Source organism: Gouania willdenowi, chromosome 13, assembly GCF_900634775.1.
Source record: "Gouania willdenowi chromosome 13, fGouWil2.1, whole genome shotgun sequence".
Taxonomy (NCBI): domain Eukaryota; kingdom Metazoa; phylum Chordata; class Actinopteri; order Blenniiformes; family Gobiesocidae; genus Gouania; species Gouania willdenowi.
The window spans coordinates 7,231,519-7,258,163 of record NC_041056.1 but is presented as its reverse complement, the minus strand read 5'-3'; the positions used below and the strand labels follow the sequence as shown (position 1 = coordinate 7,258,163).

At 38.3% G+C, this 26,645-nt stretch overlaps 1 protein-coding gene across 3 annotated transcripts in view; it reads right to left on the bottom strand.

The window, feature by feature from the left end:
- Nucleotides 1–26,645, bottom strand: part of cadm2b (cell adhesion molecule 2b) — a 223,326-nt gene that overhangs the window by 61,703 nt on the left and 134,978 nt on the right. For 2 of the 3 annotated variants that reach the window (XM_028464139.1, XM_028464140.1), the window contains exon 2: nt 12,752–12,778. The exons of the other annotated variant lie outside the window; for it this stretch is intronic. In XM_028464139.1, the coding sequence (XP_028319940.1) occupies nt 12,752–12,778 (27 nt within the window). The remainder of the gene's footprint in view (nt 1–12,751; nt 12,779–26,645) is intronic. 3 annotated transcript variants of the gene reach the window in all.

The following is a 26,645-nucleotide window of genomic DNA, read 5'->3' as shown; positions in this document are numbered from 1 at the left end:
ATACTAACACAATGAGACATAATTGCAGGCAGAGACTTTGCCAGAATTCAGATTAAATCAATGCCAATTTTAGTTACTACAGTATTACAAAGTATGTAAGAGAGTGTCTGATTTGAGTCTGTGGAAAGATGATTTCATAGAGCATCTGAAGAGACAAAAGGAAGATGAGAACTTAATGCAGAACTGTTCCGTCGATCTTCCCATTTATCCTCTATAGCTGCATAATTATCCAGTCAATGCAGCCTATTCTACCCTACCCAGAACAGGAGTGAGTGTACACCCTGGACAGGCCACCGGTCCATCACAGCACTAACAATTATCACAGCCAGTACATGTGCACCCAGACAAAACCCAAACAAGTAAAGAAAAAACAGAGAAATACACAGGCAACAAGGACTCAGGACTGAAAACAACAAACAAATAAAGCCGCAAGCTGCATCGTAGGGTGCAAAGAAGTGGCTGGGGTCGGTAACCCAAGGTTGCGTATCCCAATGTTGGGGATTGGGGTTCGGTCGGATCGAATTTGATGGAAATTGGTGGAAAAAAGTAACTGAGATATTGCATTTAAAAAGTTTTAGCATTAGCATTAGCCTACCAATAGCATTAACCTAGCAATAGCATTAGCCTGACATTAGCATTAGCTATCAATAGCTAAGCATTAGCCTAAACCTAGCATTACCATTAATGTAGCATTAGCATTAACCTAATATTAATATTAACCTAGCATTAACATTACGCAAACATTAGCTTTAACCTAAATATAGCATTAAAGTAGCAATAACCTACCATTAGACGAGCAATAGCAATGACATTGCAGTAGAACAGGAAAAACCAGTACAACCAGTAAAACCAATTAAAAGGCCTATTTACACAGTAGTATTAGTTAAAAACCCAGTATAAAGGGAAAACCAGTTGAAAATCACTCTCAGTGAATTTGATGCAAATCCATTGAAAAATAGCCAAGATACAGCAATTAGAATGTGATGGCGAGGAAATGGAGAAGCATTTTCCGGTGACATTATAGGCTCCTCCCATCACAGCCTGTTTCTTCTTCATCAGCAACCTGCTCCCATCTGAGTTTATCCAAAATTATTTTGAGGTCAACACGACATATCGTCTTTCCGCTAGAGCTGTTAGCATCGGACGCCGCTAACATCTGAGAATGCAAGGCATGATGGGTAATTTTCACACTGAGTCTTATTTAGGGATGGACAGTATATGCATTTTTCTACTCTGACATGCACCATCTGAGAATGCAAAGCATGATGGGTAATTTTGACAATGAGTCTTGTTTAGGGCTGGACAGTCATCATGTGTATCAAATATGACACTGTTTGAACTTTGTATATGAGAGTTATAGCGGTTTTTCTATTATGGCATAATGCTAATGCTAGGCTAATGCTAGGCCAATGCTAACGTTAGTTAATGCCATGCTAATGCTAGGTAAATGCTAATGCTAAGTTAATGCAATGCTAGTTAATGCTAAGCTAATGTTAGCTAATGCAGTGCGACACTCAAGAAATGCAAATATTCTCACATTGAATATTGACAATATATTAAACAATTTAAATCTAAATAAACACATCTGCCAATATTGATTCATTTTATGTTTTTTTCTTGTTTAATGTTTATTTATGTATTTACCAGTATTTATACTGAATATAAAATCCTTGTTGAAGCATTATGAACAACATCTAGCTGCAGGAGAAATGCACTGAAGATAAGCCTGGCCACTTTTAATAGCCACTATGTGAGGTGGCTACAGTCATATCTGATTGTTTTCACCTACAGCGACCTTTCCTAAACAGGAAAAAACATGTCCAAAAACACATTCACATAATTTATTCTTGACGGAAAGGTCAGCTCTGTCACCAAAAACAATCCCTCACACTGACAGCGTAATTTAAACGAAATTGGTTCAACACTGACGGATATGCATCCTGTGTTTATGGTAAACTAAAGCTCTCCTCTCTGAGGAGTGTTGATCGAAAAGCTATCACCTAAATATATTGGAGGGACACTTAAGTAGCTATTTAAGCCTAGCAACTAATTAACACTACATCTAGATCTTATCCATTTGCTCAGGCTAATCTCTATATTAGTTGTCCAAGTTGATGCATGGCGGGAAACTTTGCATCTGTGTGACTTTGAGTTCAACAAGGATGTTGTGAATTAAACCCAGCGTTTAAAGTTATCTATTAAGTATGAAAGGATGGGATTTTTGGATTGATTTGATATTGTTTATTTGTTGTAAATTAGCCGATGTGCTAACACACTTAAAGCTAGGGTAGGCAATTTCCTCCAGATACACTTTTGAAGTTTTTGGTTGAAATTAAGATCTTCTGTGCTCTGAGAAAGGAATGAAGAAAATTTGTCAACTGTAGCAGCAATAAATCTGTAATAACTTCAACCAATGGAAAAAAAAAAAAACTGAACCATTCATCACATCTCCCTGTCTCCCTGCTCGTTCTCGATCCCTCGCATGCACGAGCTCACGCTGAAAGCGCGTCACCACTGACAGAGTTAAAACAGAGTTTTTGGTCAAGTTTTTTTTAACTTATATAATGGTAAAGTTTATTGTTTACTTACTGCTGAATGAGACATGAGACAACGAAGTTTCTACACAATACAAGTGATGAGCTTAGCTCCACTTCTGCAGCTGCTGTGCACAAGCATGTGAGTGAGACGGAGCACAGAGGGGCGGGGCGAGGGGGGTAAAGGCGGAGCCATCAGGGCGGCTACATTCAAAATCATGCTAGCTTTTAAAAATCGCCTACCCTACCGTTAAAGGTGCCATGTCTTGCTATTTTTCACCCATCTCCATTTGTTCAATGAACCCCAAAAACATAGTATTTGAGGTTTATTTTCCCAACTTCGCCTGTTTTCCAGAGTTTTAGCCTCTGAAAAGTTACTTTCTTACCAACTCTACACAAACAGTCTGATTTGCGGTCTACTTATGCATATTCATGAGTGGGCGTGTCTATAGACGTTACACTGACTTCCTCCTCATCGGACGGTGACGTAGTGCCAGAGGACGGCCCACCCTCCTCCCACCCACTACGTAGTCGAGCTCATGCTGCTTTATAAACATGAGACTGAGCGTGGGGGCGGGGCGTTCATCGGTACATACATAGACTGTAGAAAATATATATGTGTATATATATATATATATATATATATTTTTTTTTTTTTTTTTCCTGCAGTCTGTGCCTTCTCCTCTCCCTCCGCTCTCTTTTCTGTTTCAGATGTCTTGATGCTGGAGGTTCCTGATCGATGGCTCACGGCACAACTAATCTGGGACACTTGGATGGACTATCCTTCTATCCTATACTGTTTGTCCCTCTGTTCACTAACCCCAACCAGTCAAAGCGGATGGCTGCCACCTCTGAACCTGGTTCCGCTGGAGATTTCTTCCTATAAAAAAGAGGGTTTTTTCTTCCCACTGTCGCTAAATGCTTGATCATGTGGATCTTGTTGGGTTCTTTCTTGTTTTTTATTATGGACTTTATATTTTGTTCAGCGCTTTGAGATGACTTTGTTGTATTTTGAGCTATATAAATAAAGTTGAATTGAATTGAATCAAATTGGAGCAAATCACCCTCTAACTAATGATTGAGGGAATCAATGAAAAAAAACACTTTGGACATGTGTATGCAGCCCAAATAGCACTTTTATGATGTTTAAAGCACAGAAAAGTCGATTTAGCATAACAAACATCTGGGTATGATGTCCACATAAAAAAACCAAATACATTTAAAATACATATATTTGTTTAACACATCTTTGCTTAGTTAGTCTGGGCAGAAAAATAAGTGATTAATTAATCTAAAACCTGTTGCTGTTGAATACAAATAGATATATTGGCATTCAAAATAAATTTGGGACTTATTGTAAACTGTGAACTCAAAACCAAAAAAAAAAAAAACCCTAAATAACATACAAGACTTTATGCACTTTGTGGACACTACACTATATTGCACAAGCCACTTATTACGGTTTAGTATGTTGGAGGACTAAATCCTCTGAAACAAGCAGGACGGTGGCCCACCAGGTCAAAAGTGTTGAGTGTTATACAGTATATGTGTTGTTTATGATGGTTTGCATTCTAGGCAGTGGGTCTACCAAATAAAAAGGTCAAACAATACATATGTTACAATGGTCAATAAATACATTGACGGTCACACGATATATCGTGCAACAAGTTATCGCGATACTGAAATATCACAATATGTATCATCACCAAGTTGTTATGGTTTGCTTTTATTTTTTTATATTCCTATTGAGTTAAAAAGGTCATACATACCCAGAGTGAGTATGTCCAGATTCAAAGTCAAATATAAAGCATGGTTATTTTTTCACCTGCAAGTTTGTTTTGGTCTGTTTTACTTTAAAAAAAATATTGTATTACATCGTTATCGCAAGCCCATTATCGTCTAGAGCAGTATGTGTACCCCTAGGGGGCCCCCCAGGTGTGATATCACCGGAAATTATAAAAACTGCAGAAATAAATCTATTCAGGAGCCACTAAATCAGTGTTTTTCAACCTTGGGGTCAGGATCCCATGTGAGGTCGCCTGAAATTCCAGAAAAATTAAAATATAGTTTAGATTTTTTTTAAATTATTGTTCTTTTTTTAAATTAGAACAACACAATATCAAACAACTGTATTTCTATACTTTAACTCTGTAAATCTAGTTCAACTAAAAACAAACATGTTCAAAAACTAGTTCTTGGAAAAAAAATTGTCTTTGGGGTCGCCAGAAATTCTTGATATCAAAATAAGGTCATTATCCAAAGAAAGGTTGAGAACAACTGCACTAAATATTGTTTCTTTCCACTTATTTAAAAACATTTTGATTCTTTAAAATAGGAGTTATCACTCGTTCATTCCATTATTATTCTCTAGAGTTGTTTATTAATAGTTTTTTAAGTAAAACAATGTACAGTGTTTTTATGTATTGCCCTGTACGGTTTGTTTAACTGGTAATGTTAACAAAATTCATAGTTTGTCACTAGGCACAAACATACCATAATGTGCCAATAGAGCCAATAGAAAGATGGCTTAAAATAAGGTGCTTGGATTGTTATTTTTCTGCCAGAAGTGTTTCAACGGCCCCTATAACAAGTATGAAATCAGACGCTAACTAAACATATATCCTGTGCATTGTGTAGTCAATGTCTGCAATGACACAGAGAGCTTAAATGATGCTGTCACTTGATTGAGTTGATGAAGTCCCCCCCGAGAGAGAAAAATAACTAAGACAGAGTGAGCTGTCTGTCAGCAGCACTTTAGCCTTCATCAAAAACAGCATTTGGTTCCTGTTACCGAGTGGCACCTGTGTCAAAGTGAGTCTTTCTCACACAGAGGGGGGGATTGAGCCCTGTCCTCCCCTGTGATTTACCACAGTCAGGGGAGGAAGGGGGTGGACAATTCATAGAAGTGCAATAAATATCCCTACTGGGGAAAATCTCAGCAGTATTTTTTATTTATGTTTTTGCTGAGCACAAAAAAAGGGAAAAAAGAAGAAGGTGAAAATACACCAGTTTTATGTGGTGGGTCAGTAAACTCTCTGGGTGAAACAGGAAATTACATGTTTGAGAGTTGTGTCACTTGTTACTAGTCTTAAAACGGGCTAGCCTTCGCTGCCATGGCAACCGATGGATGCCTTTAACCTTAGGGAACGTGAGCTGGAATTAGACCGTCATGGGACAGGTTAGTTTTACCCTACTGATGATATGTTGTTGCAATAGTAATCTTGCAACAGTTTGTTGTCCCCAGGAAATGTTGACACATCACTTGGACTTTTTACTTCCTAGTGAAACGTGGTTAAATGATAGCATCAGTAGTACTATTCTCAATGAAAGTGCACCACAACACTTTATTTCATTAAGTGTCGTACTTGCTGCCATATTTAAATCAATATTTCAGTGCAAAGAAATAATTTTTGGTGATTTTATCTCCTTTGAATATATGTAGTTCTTACTGAAGTGTAATTCAAGAGTTCTGTTTTCAGTCATTTATAGATCCCCAAAATATTCCTGAGAATTCATAGATGAGTTTGTTCATGAGTTTTAATAACAACAGGTGACTTTAATATTTATGTAGACAATAACACGGACAATACTGCCAAAGAACTGTATGCTTTAATGGACACTTTTGGTCTTATACAACATGTGGCTGGTTTGGCACACACTCAAGGTCACACTTTGGATCTGATTATCTCTAAAGGTGTTGATGTCTCTGCTGTTGATGTAAGAGACATAGCTCTATCTGATCATTTCTGTGTCTTTTTTTTCCATTTATTTAGAGACTGCAACATCTGTCCCCCCTACTTCTGTGTGTTTTAAGAAAAGGTACATAAATGACAACACGTGCACAGCTTATGGAAGCCATAGCAATGACACCAACCTTGAGTGCTGAGGCAGTTGATAATCTCTTGGATAAGTTTAATACATAAGTCTGTAATGTCATAGATGTGGTGGCTCCAATCAAAACTAAGAGAAAACCAAACACACAGAAAACACCTTGGAGGAGGACTGAGATAATGCAGAATTTGAAATCTGACTGTAGAAGAGTTAATGGGGAACAACAAAACTCCATATTCATCTAGAACTGTACAAAATAAGTCTGCGTAAATTCAATGATGGCTTGTTCAAAGTGAGGCAGCAATACTTTTCTAAAATTATTGCTAAAACGTCAACAACTCTCGCACATATTTTTCTGTAATTGAGATCCCCATCCCACCCCACCCCGATTAGATAGCCCATGAATTACTGTCAATTGGAAAATGCAATTAATTTGCTGTATATTACAATGGAAAAACACACAATCAATTAGGTCAAACATTAGATCAAACCAGCAAAATAACTGTATTAGAGTTTATTACAGTGAACCCAAAAACAATAGCGGAAACTGTTCAGCAGCTGAACCCATCAACGTGTTGCCTTGACACAATACCCTCAAACTTCTTTAAAACTGTTGTAAAGTCAATTGTCACTGATTTGTGTCAGATAACTAACTGCTCATTCCAATCAGGCACTGTACTAAAATCCCTGAAAGTAGCTGCTGTGAAACCTCTGTTAAAAAAGAGAACACTGGATGCCTCTATACTGGCTAACTATAGACCAATCAGCAACCTTCCAGTCATGGCCAAGATCATTGAGAAGGTGGTCTTCAACCAACTGAGTCAATTCTTAACATTCAACAAAATACTTGATAAATTTCAGTCAGGTTTTCGTTCTCATCACAGCACTGAAACCGCTCTGATCAAAGTGATCAATGACATAAGGTTGAACACTGATTCAGGAAAAGTATCTGTTCTCATTCTATTGGATCTCAGTGCTGCATTTGACACTGTGGACCATACAATTTTGTTGCACCGATTGCAACTTGTTCCTCCGAGTTCAAGTCCTACTTGGAGGAGCAAAGTTATTTTGTAAGCATTGGAAATTTAAAATCTGACAAATTATTAATGTCCTGTGGGGTTCCACAGGGCCCTGTTCTTGGACACCTTCTCTTTAGTCTTTATATGCTTCCTTTAGGACACATTTTACAGAACTGTAATTTTGATTATCAAAGCTACGCAGATGACACACAACTATATCTATTACTGAACTCAGATGACTATGGTCCCATTGAGGTGTTGTGTGACTGCTTAGGAAAAGTAAATTGCTGAATGAGTGAAAACTTCCTTCAACTAAATCATGATAAGATGGAGGTGGTTGTCTTTGGTAACAAGGAAAAAAGGACTGCTGTCAGCGAGTATCTTAAATCTCGATCTTTACAAGCTAAAGACCAAGTCAAAAACCTTGGTGTTCTGATTGACTCAGATCTTACATTCAGCAGTCAGATCAAATCTATCACAAAAACATCTTCTACCACTTAAAGAACATTTCCAGAGTGAAAGGTTTAATGACTCAGAAAGATCAGGAGAAACTGGTCCATGGTTTTATCTCCAGCAGACTGGACTATTGTAATGGTCTTCTGACAGGAATGCTGCAAAGAAGTGGAACAAACTGTTAGCAGAGCTGAAGTCAGCATCCAATGTGAACATTTTCAAATTTAAAGACTCTTTTTCTCTACTGCGTATGATTGAGAGGGAGATTTATGATCATGTTGTCGTTGATGATTTTAAATGTTTTTTCACGGGTTCACAGTGTCAATATTGGAACAATCAGTAGGAAGAATTAGTTTAAACTGCCAAATAATGAGCATGACAAATTAAATTGGCAAAATAAGCATGAAATATGGTGAAAAGATGTGAAAATTGACAATAATGGGTCAACATGTGCGACATTAGATGGGAAAAGTGGTGCTAAGGGTTTAAAAGGGCAAATGGAATGGTAAAAAAAGGCATTGAAATTTGAAGAAGAAAGAAATGGGAGTAATATAGCAAAGATGCATCAAAAGGAGCAAAAATATGACAGAAAAAAGTGATAAAAAACAGGTTAAAATATGGCAAGTTTGGAATACTTGCAGAAAAATGGGCTCAAATTGTAAAAACAAAACAAAACAAAAAGACACCTAGTGACCGCCTCCCATCATCTCCCAACCGCAAGGTTGAGAACCCCTGTTCTAAATCACCGGCATTTGGTTACATGTAAAGATTAGCCTACATATGATAGTCTTTCAGTGGAGCTGTCTTTGTCATTTTGGTTGAGTATCCCTTCAAGGAAACTTAATAAATGACTAATTAAGTACGAATCACAACATACAGATACTGGTGATATAAAGCAATTGTTTTTTTTTTTTTTCAGAAAAATGATTATGTGTAGAGAGCTTCACATAAGGAAAGTCCTGATAATGCTTGGATCATAAAATGTTAGAGATAATAAAGTACGAACCGCTGTAATGAGTGTGTTTTTTTTAAGTGCGTGCGTGTCGCAATTATCTCTAAAAATGCTCAGCTCAGTAAAGGCAGAACGTGTTGATCTTTTTAATGTTTGATAAAACATGTCAAATAGATAACACTCAGCATGCTACCTTTGATGTAAAATAACCTCGAGCACAGAATAGCTGTTCTGCTCTGAGGGGAACTTGCATGAAAATGTCTTTTCGGAGGCTTAGTTAACACATCCGACCAAAACCTTTTTGTGCTTTTATAACCATGATTATTTCACTGCTTGCTGAGTCACGGCATTTCTCCCCCATTTCAAAAGATGATCATCATCACCACGACAACGTCTTGCATAAACAAAATCCCGACAGCGACTGACTCAGTGTTTCTTAATGTTTCGAGGCCATAAGTTATGTTGAAACGATCAGAAACTAAAGACAGCTGACAGAGTAATTAATGAATCTACAAGGCCGATTCACGTGATTATATAAATTACCTTCATCATTAGGATTATTACGAGCTAGTCGTCATAATTAGTGTGCCAAAAGGGCTGTTGAAAATAGCTGCTCAGTGTAGAGTGAGACTTTCAGAGCGACATGCTGAGTCTGCAGCTTCTAGTGATTAAAAACTGGCCCGCTAATTACTTTTGTAATTAGAAAACAGAGTGTTTTCTTAGAAAAAAGAAAGAAAAGAAAAGAGAGGGGGAAATGCACCCAGCATTCCTTCACAGAAAAGAAAATGGAGCAAAAATAACTTAATGGAAAGCTTGGATGAGGTAAATTTTCAAAGGAATTTAAAAAAATGTGAAAACCATCACAACACTGGGTGAAACATTGCATAAATGTTAGGGAGGATTTGCTTTTCAACACTGGGATGACAAGAGTAAGCCACACACGCTGGCCAGCTGTATTCCCAACTCAAACAAGCCAGAACAAGCATTTATTTAAACCGAATCCATCAGTAACAACAATAACGATGGCAGCAATAACTCTACTGGCAGAGTCACTGCCACACTGGGGTATTGATGTTCCAATGGCTGCTATCAGCCAGAAAAAAACACACAAACAACAACAGAAAGGGAACGGCTAGAATGAAAGAAACAGGATCTCAAACCAATAGTTATAACGAGTTGGAGTTTGTCTGAGCTTTTGTTATTAAAAGAATGTTCTTAAAGTAATATCATATATACTTTATGATAGAGATATTTGCCATAAAATGTAACATCGGTCAACATCAGAATCAGTTTCTCCATTGATATTGAAAAAACAATATGTGCTGCTCTGCCTCAAAATGTGAGTTATTGAAATTATTTAGTTTATCATATTACAGTGCAATTCAGTAATGGGAAAGGGTTAGGTTTCACTAAACTGACCTTTCAATACAGGTCATTTCCTCTCAAAACCGGAAGTAGCCTACCGGAACGTACCCCCGCGAAATGTCGAACCAATTACAAAATGGCTTATTGACATGTGCTAAAGCAAGTGTTTTATAGCGATAGATAGATAGATAGATAGATAGATAGATAGATAGATAGATGTTTGTGTGTGTGCTGCCTGATGGAGCGCTGGGTTGTGAGTGCGTGTGCGTGCCTGTTGCCGTGACGACAGTGTGTGTAATTGCTGTGTGTTGCTGCTGAGCTGTCACTGCATGAAGTTGCTTGGACAAAGGTCTTCTCTGCCTTTTTTTGCTGGTTCCGCCATGATATAAGTTTGAGAAAAGTTAATTTGTAGACACGAGGGCTGGTCATAATCTCGCATTAGTTTGTATTGAGCTGCCGTGAAGCAGTACGTTATGCCACCGGGTTGGAGGCAGGAAAGTTGCAAGTGCAATTTTCTGGCCAGAGACATCAGGGAGAGATGAAAGACCCCACAATCACCCCATAAACACTTGTATTACCCTCACAGGGACTATGATATTTTTTCACTTTGGTAGATAGTGTTTCAGTCATTTTACGCTGGACAGATTGTTGTCCCCAGGTTTCACACACATTTAACTAGCTCCCGGGATAACCGCTAAGCTAACATTTACTTGCTAGCTATCTTTATCAACTTGCACTGCATGTACAAACTATATAACAAATGCCACTGTTTAAATGCTTGGTTCATTGGTACATTTTTCTATTACTGAGAGTAGAGTAAGTATTCTCCATACAGCGTGGCATCAGATTAAAATTGCAGGCTTATTGTGTTATTTCCATTGAAATATATACAAATGTAACCTAAAATTAGGTTGGGGAAGTGGGCTTGTGCAGGGTTCTCACCAGGAATCTTTCACAGCATTGGCGCGGAAAATTAAAAAATGTATAACTCTCAGGGGGCCAAATTTAGTAAAGCTCAAGTTTTTATGTTTTTTTAGTTTTTTTTTTAATCTTTGTTCCAGCCTTACTTTAAAACTAAAAGTTATTTGTTGAATTGGTGAAGGTGATGATGAATGTAGTTAGAGAGTTACTTATGCTTAGTTCCTCTACTAATAAATATTCACACTCACTGTAGAGGCAATAAATAACATTTTATTCAAAAGACTGATTCCAAGACACGCTTTTCAAATTTAAATGAGGTATGATCAAACACACACACACACAAACACAAGCACGCACGCACGCACGCGCACACACACACATCTACACACGCACGCACACATGCACACACACACACACTGATGTATGTGTTTCTGGGTTGCTCAGATTAAAAATAGGGTTAAAACAACCTGTGCACATCTGGAAGTCCCTTTTGAGTCCAAGTGTGCCACAATTATTATGACAGTATTGATTAAAAAAGGAAAAAACAAGAGAAAATCCTCTCTATGTTGCTGAAAACTGAACATAGGGGGCGCCATCACTCCGTAGGGGAGAAAAATTACAACGTCGGAGGCCCCTACACTCAACAGTGCTGGCGAGAACCCTGTTGTGTGTATTTGGGTATTGGTTAGGGGAGTAACAACAAAGTAGTCAACTCTCGATACTAAATACTCACGATAATACTTATATTGCTGTTTTTTTTTTTTTTTTTTAAATTACATTCCTAGTATTAGTTAATATTGGAAATCAGAAATTCTGTTCTGGACAATATCGGCACATCGATTATTAGCAAAAAAGCTAACATCAAACTAAATTAACTATATCAACGCATATTATTGTTTGGGATTAAACTTCAAAAGCATTCAATTGTCAAGTTGAATGAAGAAATAAAAATCACAGATGTGTTGCCAGATTGGGCGTGAAACCTCACCATCTATTAATTAGTCATTAAAGGCTCCAAACTAGACAAAACTAGAATCACAGCTCTGGATGGAAATGTCAGTGCTACCGCCCCACTCCACATGTATTATGAATAAAAATCCAAATTTGTCAGGCAATACATCAAAATTAATGGTTATGAAATAAATGCTGCCAGCTGGGAGGACAATGCATTAAAAAAAAAAGTAGAGGGCAGGTGTAGAATAAAGCAGCAGTTTTCTATTTTAAATGTGCTGTTTGAGAAAATGTCGGTACTGAAAGCAAATGAGAAATGCTTTCCCCCCTCATTCATCTATCACTGAGGTGTCCTTGAACCAGGCACAACCCCAAGCTGCTCCAGTGGAGCTGCACCAAGGCCAAATACAAGAAAGCAGGACTGGGAGAAGCTTCCCATATGCACACTGGAGAGCACGCAGGCAGCTTCCTGGAGTGAACTTATATATATATATGTGAAGCAGACTGTGAGATTTAAAAAAATGAAAAAATAAATCCTCAACAGGTTCGACAAAGCTGCTCCTGGAGAAACAAAGGTGAAAAATGCCCATGAAGTCTCCAAAAAAGCAGTGTATGTTAATGCCTCCCTGGCTCAAGGGGGAGATAAAAGCGTGAGCCAAACATTGTTTATTGGAAACCGTGTGGAACATAAATCATGTGCCCAGAAAATGGAGGCAATAACTCACCTTTTGCTTTGCTTTTTGTCCCAGCCACTGATAGCATGAGGGGGGTAAGAGAAGGAGACAGCAAGTTAGAAGAAGCACTCTGATAGCGTGATGATAATTAGCAGCAAGTGGTGAAAGGAGGTGAGATTAAACTACTATAATAAGGATGGAGCACAAGCTCTAAGCGTTAATTCAGATCCAAACCCGGGGACGAGGCATGAATTTGAACTTCAAATCGACGCACCTTTTACTGCATAATCACAACAGTTTACAAAGCACAGAAATCACACAAGGGCAGGGAATCGTTCTGGTGCCAAGTGGCAAAAAATGGGCAAATAAAAAGAAGTCAGGTGGTATGTAATGACAAAGGGTAGCTTATATGGGCAAAATGTTCCAAATAATAGTGAAAAAGGGCAAAAATGTGGAATAAAAAGAAGCAAAATGTAAAGAAAAAAGGAAACAAGTGATATCTATTAAGCAAAATTTTACTTATTTGGATGAAAAGTGGACAAACAAAATTAAAGAAAGAACAAAACTTGGATAAAAGTGTCAAAAAGACAGAACTTTTTGAAAAAAGGCAAAAATGGGAAAAAGGAAAAAGATAAAAAGGGGTTAAAATTGTTTCCTCTTTTAAGGTTTTTAGAGGAATAAAAATTAAAAGCCACATGTTGAACATCACTGACTTAATTATGGCTTCTACTTCATGTCGCTGATAATGTTGTGAGCTGGTCTGGACAGAAAATGTCATATTATGAATATTAATGTGCATTGATACAACTATATTGTCAAAACCAACTACAAGCAAACCACACAAAAATGATGCCAATCATGCAGATATGTTACAGTGACAGACAGCATTCTATGGAGGACTACTAAGAGACCCAGCTTCCATACTACTGGATAAGTTGGTACATTTTCAACTGGAAAGACATAAACTGATAATGATGCTCAATTCTTTGTCATCGTTATTATGAATACCAGATTTCAACTTGTAAATGCATCATGCAAAACAAAAACGTGCTACAAAATAGACCACAATTAGCCACAATTACACTAATATAATGCACCAAAAGCCACCATATATAATTTTTGCAAAAATCTCTGGGGGGACATGCCCCCCGACTCCCATAATTGTCGCCCTTGCCACAGTGATTTCTCGCCGCAAGCTATAGCTTTCTTTTTTTTTTTTTAGCCTACTACTTTTTTTTTTTTATCTGTAAACACCAATTGAGATCTAGTGTTTGGATAGTTTACCACATTTAGCCCAAAAACACTAATGACTAAAATCAATATAGGACCCCAATGAATTTTTAAAGTTGCTATTTGATGAGAAAACCAAGATACTATTCAGCTTTTTATCATCCACTGATTTAAGCGTCAGTATCGCAATGATCAAAATGTCCTATTTTCGTTCCATGTGGAAGTTAATAATCTTGTACTCCCTGTATAAACCTAATACTGCTGGCAAAGTCGCACGCCATCATGAGATTATTCTTGGTGGGATATGAAAAAGTTTGCACGCTTGTGCTTTGAATATGAAAAAGTTCTCTCTATAAAAGCCAAAATATTTGACAACTGAGATAATTGGCAGAACTGAACACGGGACACTTTTTTTCAAGGACATCAGATCCGAATAATACATGTAAATTGGCATAAATGAATGAGGTTTTTTATGTTTTTATTTTTTTTTAACATCATTAAACAGGAAAGGAATGGATGTGAAACAACCAGCCTTTCTTCTGTTCATTTGAATAAATTACTTCAGGCTACTGATATTATGTTCGGTCCATTGTAATATTTCAACAACTATAGATGTACCACAATTAGTATGATTGCATGAGCAGAAAAAAGATTTAGTTAATGTCTACGCTATGCTATGCTAGGCTAGGCTATGTGAGTTTTGCTCTTTACTTTTTACTTGTGTTAAAAATAAACTCATAAATTACATTTTTTTTTTTTTTTTTTTTTTACTTTTACTTTTTTTGAAACGATAAAAATAAGTATACGAGTATGGAGAGATGTTAGCTGCTAAAGACAGTATGGAATAGTATGTCAAATTTTAAATAAAAAAAAAAAACTTATTTTATGGTAGCATTTGCTCTTTACCAGTGATCACACAAATTTAAGAATTATTGATCTAGCATTAACTTAATATTCTTTGAATTTTTGTTTTTTTAAAAAAACATGTGGTCTTCTTCTGCCATCCAAAAAAAACAACAAAAAAATTACTCATAGATAGATAGATAGATAGATAGATAGATAGATAGATAGAGGGCATTTAATAATTCTCACAGATTTCAATGACATTTACAAGCGTTGGGAAAACTCCATGTTCCAGGTGACATTACCGCCTCTTTTCCATAAGATCTTCTCCATTGACAGACTACGCGCTTTTGGCCTCCCTACGCGAGGTGGGCGTGTCAGCCTCGACGGAAGAATACGAGAAGGAGAGAAGGGCGTAACTGTAGGTGCGCAAAAAAGCTCTAAAGTCCAGATGGAATAAGAGAGCCCTAAAAGAATACATATTCTTGGTTTATTCAATGGTTGTTTAACTGCATCCCTGTAAATATAGGAAATGCTCCAAATAATATGTAACGATTAATAAATAACAATACAGAACCTAGTTTTTGTGTTTTTTTTAAAAAAGAAAGAAAATAATAAAAAAAATAAAAAAGGGGCTCAGAGTCTATCTACATTTACATGAAAACAAGGTAAAAAAAAAAAAAAATGAGAAGGAAAGATAAATGAACACAATCTTGTGTTGGATCCAGCGCAAAGCAATAAAAAGGATAATAGCATGTCAATGGCAATGTGAAAGGAAAGCAACAGGAAGAGGAGAAACATAACAAGGCAGAAAGATGGGACTCAGGCCAGTTTAGCCATCGGAGGCCCACATTTGGAGCAGTCGGCTCCTTAGCTCTAGCTTAAAATACGTGACAGAGAGGAGGCTGTTCATTTTTTTTTTTTCTGTCAGACTCATTTCAGAGTCAGAGATGCAGGCGTGAAACAGAAAAAGCAGCAGCAGATCCCTGTGGTGATGACTTTAGCCAAACATGGAGGGGTTTGTCTTTCTACATTGTGGGAGGTGGCCTACATAGCTCAGCCTGCCATCACCGGGGTCACTGCTCTCTTTCTGCACAAGTCGCACAGCGTACTCTCCTGATACCATGTGGCTGTAAGTAACCTTTGGACAGAGAACTATTTCATCGTATATTCAGCTCACATTCACACACACACTCAAGAGGAATCACAGCGAGGCTTTCACAACGATTCTGGATAAGTGTACAAAGGAAGAAATGAAATGTACATTTTGACCTCAAATACCTTTACAAGTTGCTTTAAAATTAATAATAAAAAAAATGATAATAAAAAAAAAAAAAAAAAAAAAAAAAAAATATATATATATATAATATATATATATATATATATTTTTTTTTTATTTCATATGTACCAATATATAGGAAAGTTACCATTACTATGTTTGGCTAAAATTCATTTATCTATTTTTGAAATAGTTTTGAAGATAACAGTAAATTCCAGGGTAACCATTTTGATAAAACCATTTTTCAAGATGGCTGCCATTGAATAGACAAAGATACAGGCTGTGTTAGAAATGGCATACTACAATCTCAATGAGTATATACTGTACTATATATACTATTAGTATGATTAGGATGATGACCAATGATCACTGAAGTATACTTCCAAGTTTCCCAAGATGCATTTGTAACCTAGAACGACAAAAAACATTAGCACACTGAGGCTAAATATCTCTGTTAATTTGCCACCTTTGAAAGTTCTGAAAACATTTTAAGTGAGAAAGTGACCAAGTAGAATGTAGAACATGTGGTTATTTGATCCATAAAGCTCGCGTATACACAGTTCATGCCGATATTCCAGGGATTTTTGGAATCTCGTCATTGTGCTACTCACAAAACTTGCGGTTAGGAGCCCTATTTACAAAAGCATTAAAATCTAAGGGAAGATGAGATTGCTTTTATTTTGAAACGGGGGTGTTTGCCTTTTAGCTTGAAGTCAGTCCCAGGACAGCTTTATGTTCTGCTTGCAATGCATCATGAGGCGATTGAGTATGACAAGTGTGTATACTTCAAACTTGACCCAATATAGTATATATCCTGGTATTTTTTGCTTACTCAATCTTCTTCATACTATCTAATGTGAACACACTACATCCTCATTTTGACATCAGACTTAGTATGAGTAGTACATTAGTATGACATTTCAAACACAGCCAGAGATACACTTTTTTACAATACAATTATTAGTTATCTGCTTCCCTAAAATATCTGCTGAATCAAAGACTTACTCACCAAAAACTCCCATAATCTGTGTGAACTGACATGTAAACAACATTTTATAGTTTACAAAAAAGACTCAAGTAAACAACACAACCATGAGAAGTCTGAGGCTAAAATAAGCTGTAGAAGATTGTAGCCAAACTCATTGCATGTCTCACATATGGACGACAACTGTATATGCAGATAGAGACTCTGGGTGGGATTACATGGCGACTATTCATGGGAGCAGACATCAGTGCGCTAATGTGCTAAAGCCGCACACTAAGCTGTGTTTATGTTCTCCTTTAGCTGATGCAGCGGGCGGGCGGACGGTGGCACATCACTACCAGAGTTTAATTTCAGTATTAGACAGACGTGCAGAGTCCGCAGACTGACACCACCATGACTCTTTTTTCGTGTTTGTCTGAGGCCGCCTGCTAAGCTCTCCCTCTGGATCGATTTCCACCCCTTTGCAGCATGTCGGTAATGGTGCCCAGTTGATTGCAGCTGTTGTAAAAAAAGCATCTCAGAGGATTAGGATGACTTGCTGGTTACCACATTTAAATAAACTTTTTTCAGGCAAATACAGCATACATATATAAATATTTTTCCCTTTTAGGACACATTAAAGCAGAGATGGGCAACTTTAACCCCATGGGGGCCACAAAAATGGGTTTGTATATCCGAGGGCCACATTGACAACATTTATATCAGCGTTTGGAATAATGACCAGTCTGAGCAACACGAGAGAACAAAGGGTTTAGTCTGCTGTTGTTGTTTTTTGTATTGTTGTTGTTGGTATGTGTAATTTTTTTTTACTCATCTTGTGTGTGTATTTGTTAGTTTATTCTCATCTTGTTTGTTTTTCAAGTTATTTTGTGTGTTTTTGTTGTTGTGTTATGCATTTTTGTATTTGTTTTGTGTGTTATTTCTTACCTTGTGTGTTTTGTGTTATTTTAGTCATTTTGTGTGTTTTTGTTGTAGCTTTGTGTGTTTTGTTATCGTTTTGTGCATTTTTAAGTTTTTGTTGTCATTCTGTGTTTTTTTTTATCTTGTTTTTTACGTTTTGGTTGTCGTTTTGGGGCTGTGCTACGAAGTGAGATTACCTGTTATCGTGCTAACTTCCAGGATTTAATCAGTGTGTGCTGTCCCATGAAGTTCATTAACGTCTTAGGGAGCTAAATCACCATGGTAACTTAGGCTGAACAACTAACCTGGTCGGGAGCAGGTTTTGTTCTGGCTAGGATCTTAACAAGTGCTAAAGCCCCGCCTCCTGACCAATCAGTTCTTTTAGAAAGCGAGCTGTACAATAAACGGTGTTGTGTGAACACATCACTGTGTGGGTCTGATCCGACAGCTGACATGAGAGAGAATATTCAGACATCGATGCAACCCTTTCATTTACCAATGACATACTTTAGGAAAGCTATAGATTTCTATCTGATGGACTATTCTACAGTCAGTCATGAAGCCTGTGTCTGGGTTACGAACGATCATAAATAATCTCACGCTTTTACGCATTCACAGAGTCGGCGATTCGCACCAGGAGGGAATGCTGTCATCATGGATTTAAATTCATTATATTTGTTTAAAATCATAAGCTGTTCCTCCGTTGTAAAGACGATCGCCCTCCCAGGTTCTCCAATGATTGGTCAGACGCTGCAATCTCCACCCCATTTATGTGAGCGTGCATGTACACAGGCTGAAATCACTTGGCTTAATTTAGCGTGTTTATAGACCTTCATGGGACAGCTTCTCTCTGACAGGGAATATTTGGTTATGTTTAAGCCCGCTAATGGAAATTAATCCAGGATATAATTATATCTCACTTTGTGGCATACCCCCTTTATGTTGATTTTGTTGTTTTGTGTGTTTTTGTAGTCGTTTTGTACCTTTTTGTTGTCGTTTTGTGTGTTTCTTCTTATCTTGTGCGTTTTCACAACAAGTTTTGGTTGTCGTTTTGTGTTTTTTGTTGTTTTGCGTGTTTTTGTTGTTCTTTCGTGTGTTTTTGTTGCCTTTTTGTGTATTTAGTGTCTTGTGTTTTTGGAGTCACTTCATGCATTTACTTTGGGAGCCATTTACAATTAAGCTGAGGGCCGCATGTGGCCCCCGGGCCACAAGTTGCCCCTGTCTGCATTAAAGTAACCTATTCTGGTTATATGTGGGGAGGATTATGAATCCGATTGAGGACATGCCACCGTTTGATTGAAAACCTGTGCTGTTTGGTGTAGGTGGGTTTACTGTATGTATTTGAGCCGGTCTCAGCAGATCAATGCAAAGCTGTGAGGAGCAAAAAGGAAAGTGGAGACATTGGAATTTCAATCCATTAACCATTACGTGATACGGCTGATAAAGTTCAGAATCTACAACATGCTTTCAAGTATTGTCTGGATTTTAGTGAATAATTTAGCTTTTTCAGTGGATTTTTATCTGGTTCAAAGCTTAACAAATCATCAGTGCCTTCCGCTTTTGAGGATAATAACACCAGAGAACAATTGGAAATAAAACACCTACATCCATTAACTCCTTTATAAATAACACAGCCGATTTTATTACCAGTGGCAGAAGAAATCGAACAAAATGCCCATCGTTGTTGCTGCTGCACCAATGGAAACGCCACAACTTAAAAACACATCAAGAGTAGTGTGAAAGGCAACATACAGGCAGGAGTATTGTACCCCCTGATGACACCTCCAACCAATTCCTTCTTCAATTTTCTCATCTCGTCTCCACTGTGTTTCAATTGAAGCTCTTCATGAAACAAAAGCCAGTGTCCCCCCAGTTGGAAGAAGACAAACATGGTGAGATGAGCCAGAGTAATGGAGAAAACTTGATTTCACCCAGCAGTGTCAAGGTGTAGCCGCTGTGTGATGAATGAGTCCGAATCATCTTTTCATGTCGCACTGTTATTGTGAAAGTAAATGCCACATATAATCCCAGTACACTGTAATGGTGGTGTGTCAGTACAGCTTGAACCATTCCACATTGAAACATAAATGTTCAATTTTGTTCCATTTAGATATCAGACGAGCAATTTTAAAACAACAACACGAAACAGGGGCCCCGTACTGGTGCCGATGATGAGATAGCAACACATTCGGCTGAGGAAAACAATGCACTACTTTAAAGCTCATGAAAACTCCTCAAAACTATACAAATTATCCTTAAGAGCAGGGGTGCTCATTTTCAGTCCTGCAGATCACAATCCTGCACATTGATGGTGACAGTTTCCACTTTCCAATCAGGTGTGATGAACTAGTGTAGAATCTAAAACAGGGGTTCCTAATTGGTCTCACCCTGGGACCCACATTTTGCTAAGGTCATTAAATCGCGTCCCTTTTTTTTTTTTTCAACAAACCAAATTTAGTTAGCTGGTAAAAACACAGATATATGTTCTTTTTTTTTTTTAAACATAAATCTACTGCATATATTTTCCTGTGCAACATGCATTTCACAAAATAAAAAAAAAACAAGTCCAACATGAGAGACATTAGGTATTCATTTATTTTTGACCAGCTGTCCACAACCCACCCAGTACAGGTCCATGACCCACTTTTGGGTCCCGACCCACCAGTTGATAATCACTGATCTAAAAAATCAGCCCAGCAAGTCTTGGGCACCCCTGCTTTGATCTTAAATTGTACATCCATCAACATTCTACTCATTCTGATCAAGGTCATAAGCCATTTCCCATCCGAGACGTGTTGCCAGACTCCAGTTAACCTATTTTACACGTCTTTTGACTGTAGGAGGCTGAGGCCGATATAGGAGGAATTTGCTCCAATTGCTTTAAAGCTGATGTGAAACTGAGCAGCTCTTGGATCGTATAACTGTTTTTATTTTATTTCATTTCTTAATTTAAGACAAAGAATACCATTCATTTTTATTGTGAACTTCTCCGCATCCATAATCAACATCCACTCATGATGATCGAGTAGGGCGGGACAATACACTGAGTTCACAATATGACATTAAAGATGATAATATAACAGAATAGAGTTTATTGTCATATGTACACGTTAAAAAGAACACGTACAATGTAATTCTTGTGCATGTCCCTGATTTAGAGAGAAAAATTAACAAACAAACAAAAAAAAACAACCAAAACAGTATAACAGTGGAAGGTGCACAACAAGGGAAAAACAAAAGTATTCTCTACAAAAAGATAAATAAATAAATATAACCTGATAATGAGCTAATGAGCTTGCTGTCAAAATGTCCGTTTTCAATTTAATCGTGAATATAATCAGTGTAAATACACTTCATATATAATTAGGTATGAATTCATGCAGTTTATTGATCCAAGTCCCACTCTGCACATTTTAGTCAAAGTATTTAATTGTAGCGTTTTTAGTTGTAAAATGTCAGAGTGAATGCCCACTAGTGGTTGAACACGAGCTATTGCAATTGAATTTTGTTATTGGCTGAGATTAGATCAGTGACATCACTAACTGTCCCTGTTGGCCCCGCCCCTTATATAAAAGATGGGAGGAGGGACTTGGTTTCCTGCTCTTACAGCCCTCAGTGAGCATTGATTGACAGCTCCATGTGAAACTGTGCAGCGCTGTGGGGCGGGACTGCTGTGACTGGGCGTGTCTTAACTACTCTAGGAGCAATGCCCATAATCAAGGCATTATTTGAATTTCCCCCTCGTGACAGGTCAGCAAAAACCTAGGAGTGTACTTATACTTTAATAAAGTCTTGTTTATTCAGCAGTAAAGCATGTGTTTTTTGGTGGTTTGATGTTTTCTATTTAATGTGCCGTGTAATGCAGACACCCTGCTATGTGTGTGTGCTCCCAGCTCCAGGTGAGCTGTTTCAAAGCATTTTTTATTTTTTTTTTTTGAAAGTTGGTCTCAAATTCCAGCTCCACTACAAATCACATTTCCCTCTGTTACGGAAAAATTGGTTGACATTGTGTGGCTGTAGCAATGTATTGCAGAAGCCTGTGCATGCATATATGGTTCCTCGCTTAAGGCAATCCAGGACTCAAACCTGCTAAATCTGCCAACCCTGCAGTGAACGACTGGCATACACATCCCTTCTTTTCTGTCATTTGAGTCAAGCACTTTGGCCAGGCTTCATATGTCAGTGCAGAGATAACTCCAAAAAATTCTTATTATAAAGATACATATGGAACTATTTCAAGAAAGTCTAATGAACAGATTTTATATTTTTATCTTATTCATATGACTATTGGTTCTTGTGGGTCCTCACAACTACTTATGCCTGAGCCCAAGTGGCTGTATTTAGAATAGAATAGAGTTTAATTGAAAGCTGCTGGACAAACATAAAAAAATAATAGTAAAAAAAAATTGCTAAAAAAAGTACACAGACAAAAAATTTACTTTTCCTATTTCATCATGGCAGAATTAAAACCCTGTGAAAGTGTCAAGGTCAGCAGCATCATCTCACAGTTCAAATCCACAGAAGCACCAAACACAGCTGCTCACTGCATCAAAGACGCACAATAAAAGCCACAAATGACGGCGCCAGTCAGTGCCACTCATAGTGTTTAAGTATTTGTAGCTCACTTTGTTCTTTAAAAGAACTTCAATGACTTCCACAAACGAAGGTTGTCTGAAGATGATGCTAATAAATGTACCCGGTCGGGCCTGTGTATCCGGCTTTGGGGCTGGCAGAGGATCTTCTACTACTTATTATTAGAGGTTATAAATTAACATATTAGTGCGCTAGCGCCCCCTCAAATTGAGGTCAAAACTGAATTGTTAGGTTTCATTTCTGTCTCATTCATTTATGTGGTCTTGTGGCCCACGTGTACGATCGACACAAAGTGCCTCTGGGATCAAGCGATAGATCGCGATTGACATATTGGGCCCCCCGGTCAACCATATCTAGTGAAAAAGCACAAGAAATCCTGATAAAAATGATGGAAATAATTATCCCCGTGCAGACGCTCTCCTGCTGTCTGCCTGGGGACTGGCTGCAGTTTGGTGTAGCGCCGCGCTGCCTTGGGCGGGGTGGGGCCTCTGTTGGGGCTCTGCTGGAGGCATTGGTGTGGGGTGGCGGTGCTTGGCTGGGGGTGCTTGGGTTAGCCTGCTTATCGGTTCTTGGCTGGCGGGGTGGCCCTGCTTGGGCAGTTGATGATGTCCTCTCTCGTCGGGGGGGAAGTTGTATCATGGTGCGGGTGCGGGCTTCTCTCCCGCTCGGCCGCTCCCTGTTGCGGCGGGGCGGCCCGCTCTGGGCTGGCGTGCGGCCGGGGTTGCCCCCTGAACCGCTGGGGGATGTGGCTGGTGCCCGGCTGCGGCTGGGGGGGTGGGAGGTGCAAGCATTGTTCGGGGTGTGCCGAGGGGTGAGTCTCTGGCTGTGCTGCTTGGCGCATCCCCGGCGTGCCCGTCTGTGCCATCTACCCTCTCCGGTGGCCCACCATGTGGATGGGCCGGACTCACACCCAGCTGGTCTGGCTCACTCACTTGGTGCACCACACCAAGGGAGCCCCAAGTGAGCCCCACCAAGGGCTCGATGGTGGGGCTGGGGGTGAATTTAAAAAAAAAAAAATTAATAAAAAAAAAGTATTATTCCTGATATAAATGTGTTCTAATGCCATTTCTGCATGTTCTAATCGTTTACTCTTGTTAAAGCTTAATAACACAGCAAAAAAACGGTCTAATGTAAATGGCAGTGTCTAATTTGAGCATGGGGGGCAGTTGGTGTTTGATTATAGTTGTATAGTTGTTTATAAAGAAGGTAAAAAGAGGTAAATATAATTTTTCTGCCTGGTCAAAAGTATTGTAGTTTCAATATTTGATCACATGTTTGTTCTCAACATTAGCAAAAAAACAAACAAAACACACAACTGCAGATGAGGCACAGCCTTAGACGTGGTTGCTATAAACGCTTTTTAGTCGGATGACGAATGTGCCTCAACCAGGTGTTTGGCAAACATTTCTGCTTCATGATTTGCCTCATCTTGTGTCTCTTTGGCACATCATTCAGTGACTGTATTTCTGGTAGAAATTAATGGCTGGCATGATTTAAAACACTTTGTACCTGCTCTATTCTGGCTGCTGTGAGGTTCAGCTGCAACTGACGTTAGCTGGTAAAATTAAGGGGAGGGAAGACAACAGCAGAAAAACAACAGAAGCAGCTACAGGAGAAATCTGTTTTTGTGAAAATATTTAGAAAACAGTAGAAAATGAGAAAAGGAAGTTTGTGGTGAAAGCTACATGATGTTAAAAAGTCGGCTCAGTTGATTTAGAGAACCACAGTCCATAAAGCCAAGAAAATGTTAAAAATCAGCCCTTCATGTAGGAGATTTCAGACGACTGGTTAAAAAAAAGTGTTTTTTCTTTCTTTTTAATAAAAAAGGCAGAAAGTACATGCCCTAGGAGGAGTGTCAGGTCTACCATGTGCCAACGTCCGCTCTCATTATGAAGATATAATGGAAATCCAACTGCTTTTCCCATCAGTGCTACAGCTTTTATGCCTCTGGTTAAAAAAAACCAGAAGAAATAGTCCAAAGTGACCGACATTTTTAAAAGCCCGTCATTAAAATAGCGGAGAAAAAATACAAGCACTTTGCAAAAAAGAAAAACTGAGCACGATTATGCATTATATTAGTCCTTAGGAAGGACTTGCCAGTGTTGACATCCAAAGCAATGTGGATTTAAGCTTTAATGTAATACAAACACTCTGATACGTTCTTTATCCATAACTCTGGCATAGAATATGAATTATTTGTGTCTAACCAATAACCCACCCTACTTTATAACCTTTTACACGGACAGTGTTGCTTAACTCGTTACAACTAACTACCTGGATGTATTTAATAGGATTATTATTAATGGTTTTTACTATTTCCTGAACTAATGTAATCAGCAGCCACGGTGGCCCCAGTCTATAATCCATTAACCAGGGTGATGATGCCACCCTGTAATTAAATGTTGGTGCTTTTTATTTCCATCAGCATGTTAGTAAATCATACTAATGACATGATGTTTTAGTTTAGGAACTTATTCTATTTTCCTCTTCCTGCCAGTGTTTGAACGCAGTGAATTTAACATGATTATTATAAGATTGATTTGTAACAGTTTTGTGGCCATACCATTCTGTAGTGATGGCAATATGAAGCCTCATGAAGCATTGAGGGATTGCAGCCTATTACTCAGCACATGGTTCGAAGGGTCGCAGTGATACATGCTCCACTACGCCATCATGTGGACAAAAAAATGTAATACATGCCAAGAGCCTATAACAAATGGTGGGGTCTGAACTATGGTCTGAAAGAATACAGCCAATAATGTGGAGAAAGTTGTGATGTAAAATGAGCTTGTGTGACTTTGTTCATGTATGTGCTTATGCAACTATTGACAGAGTTTAATAAAAACAAAAATACATTTATTCATTTTTATTTAAAAATAATAATTTTTCGAGAGTATTTGGACTTAGGCGATTTCTTTTTTTGCACAGGATTTCACCCGCCTTTGAAAAAACCCATTCACAGGGCACAGATGATGCAGGTGTACATAGATATGTAATGGCAAGTTTGTACAGATTTGGAAATGTAGATTTATGTTTTTCCCAATATTGAAGGGGACTTTCAAGTCGAGCAATATTTGGTTCACCCAGGTTGGAATCCACACTGCCATGCAAGGCTCGGTAGTGCCTTAGCATAGCTGAGGTGTTATTATTATAACCCAGTTGTTTAGAGCACAACAGACACTTCACCTACAATTAAAAAAACAATTATTCAAACCTATTTAGAAAAGACAAATGTGAGCAAGAGAAATTATATGTTGTTATATTTGTGTAATCTATTATTACATAATTATTGCTATGCCTTAACTTATTGGGTGAGATCTGCTCAAAGTGCTCCCAAACTGGAGAAAATCTTCTCTTTCTTGCTGGTTCCATCGCAAAAGAAGAAGCTCGAATAGGATGCCAAAAGAAGCGCAATAACCCAAAAACACAAAAAGTGAGGGGGAATCCATTGCGTCGACTCATCTGTTTTATTTTGAATCGCGCTCCAAACCAGCGAATCATTTCCGGATTCAGTCACGTGGTACGGCCGCTTCGCGAGGCTTCGAACGTCACCACATACGTCACCAACACGCGCCTCGACCCACGCTTCAAAAATATCTCCCTTAGATTACTCGGTACACGCTTTGAAGACTCGGCACGCTCAGCACATCACTACCATTCTGGCATTGCCCGATCTCGTTAGATCTCTGAAGCTAAGCAGGTCTGAGCCTGGTTAGTAGGTGAATGGGCGACCACGGAGAATTCCTGGTGCCACAGTGGGGGACAGTCACTCCACTGGTATCTGTCATTGTGTTCTTGGGCAAGGCACTTCACCCACATTGCCTAGTATGAATGTAGTGTGTGTGTGAGTGTTGGTGGTGGTCGGAGAGGCCGATGGTGCACTATGGCAGCCTCGCTTTCATCAGTCTTCCTCAGGGCAGCTGTGGCCCCAATAGTAGCTTACCACCACTAAGTGTGGAGTGAAAGAATAATGCCTTAATTATGTAAGCGCTTTGAGTGTTTATGATAAAACGCTATATAAAATCCAATGTATTATTAATATTGTTGTGTCTTAGTTAAGGTGGAACAACATGTAATGTGACAATATACAATTTTAGAATAATATTACTCATAAA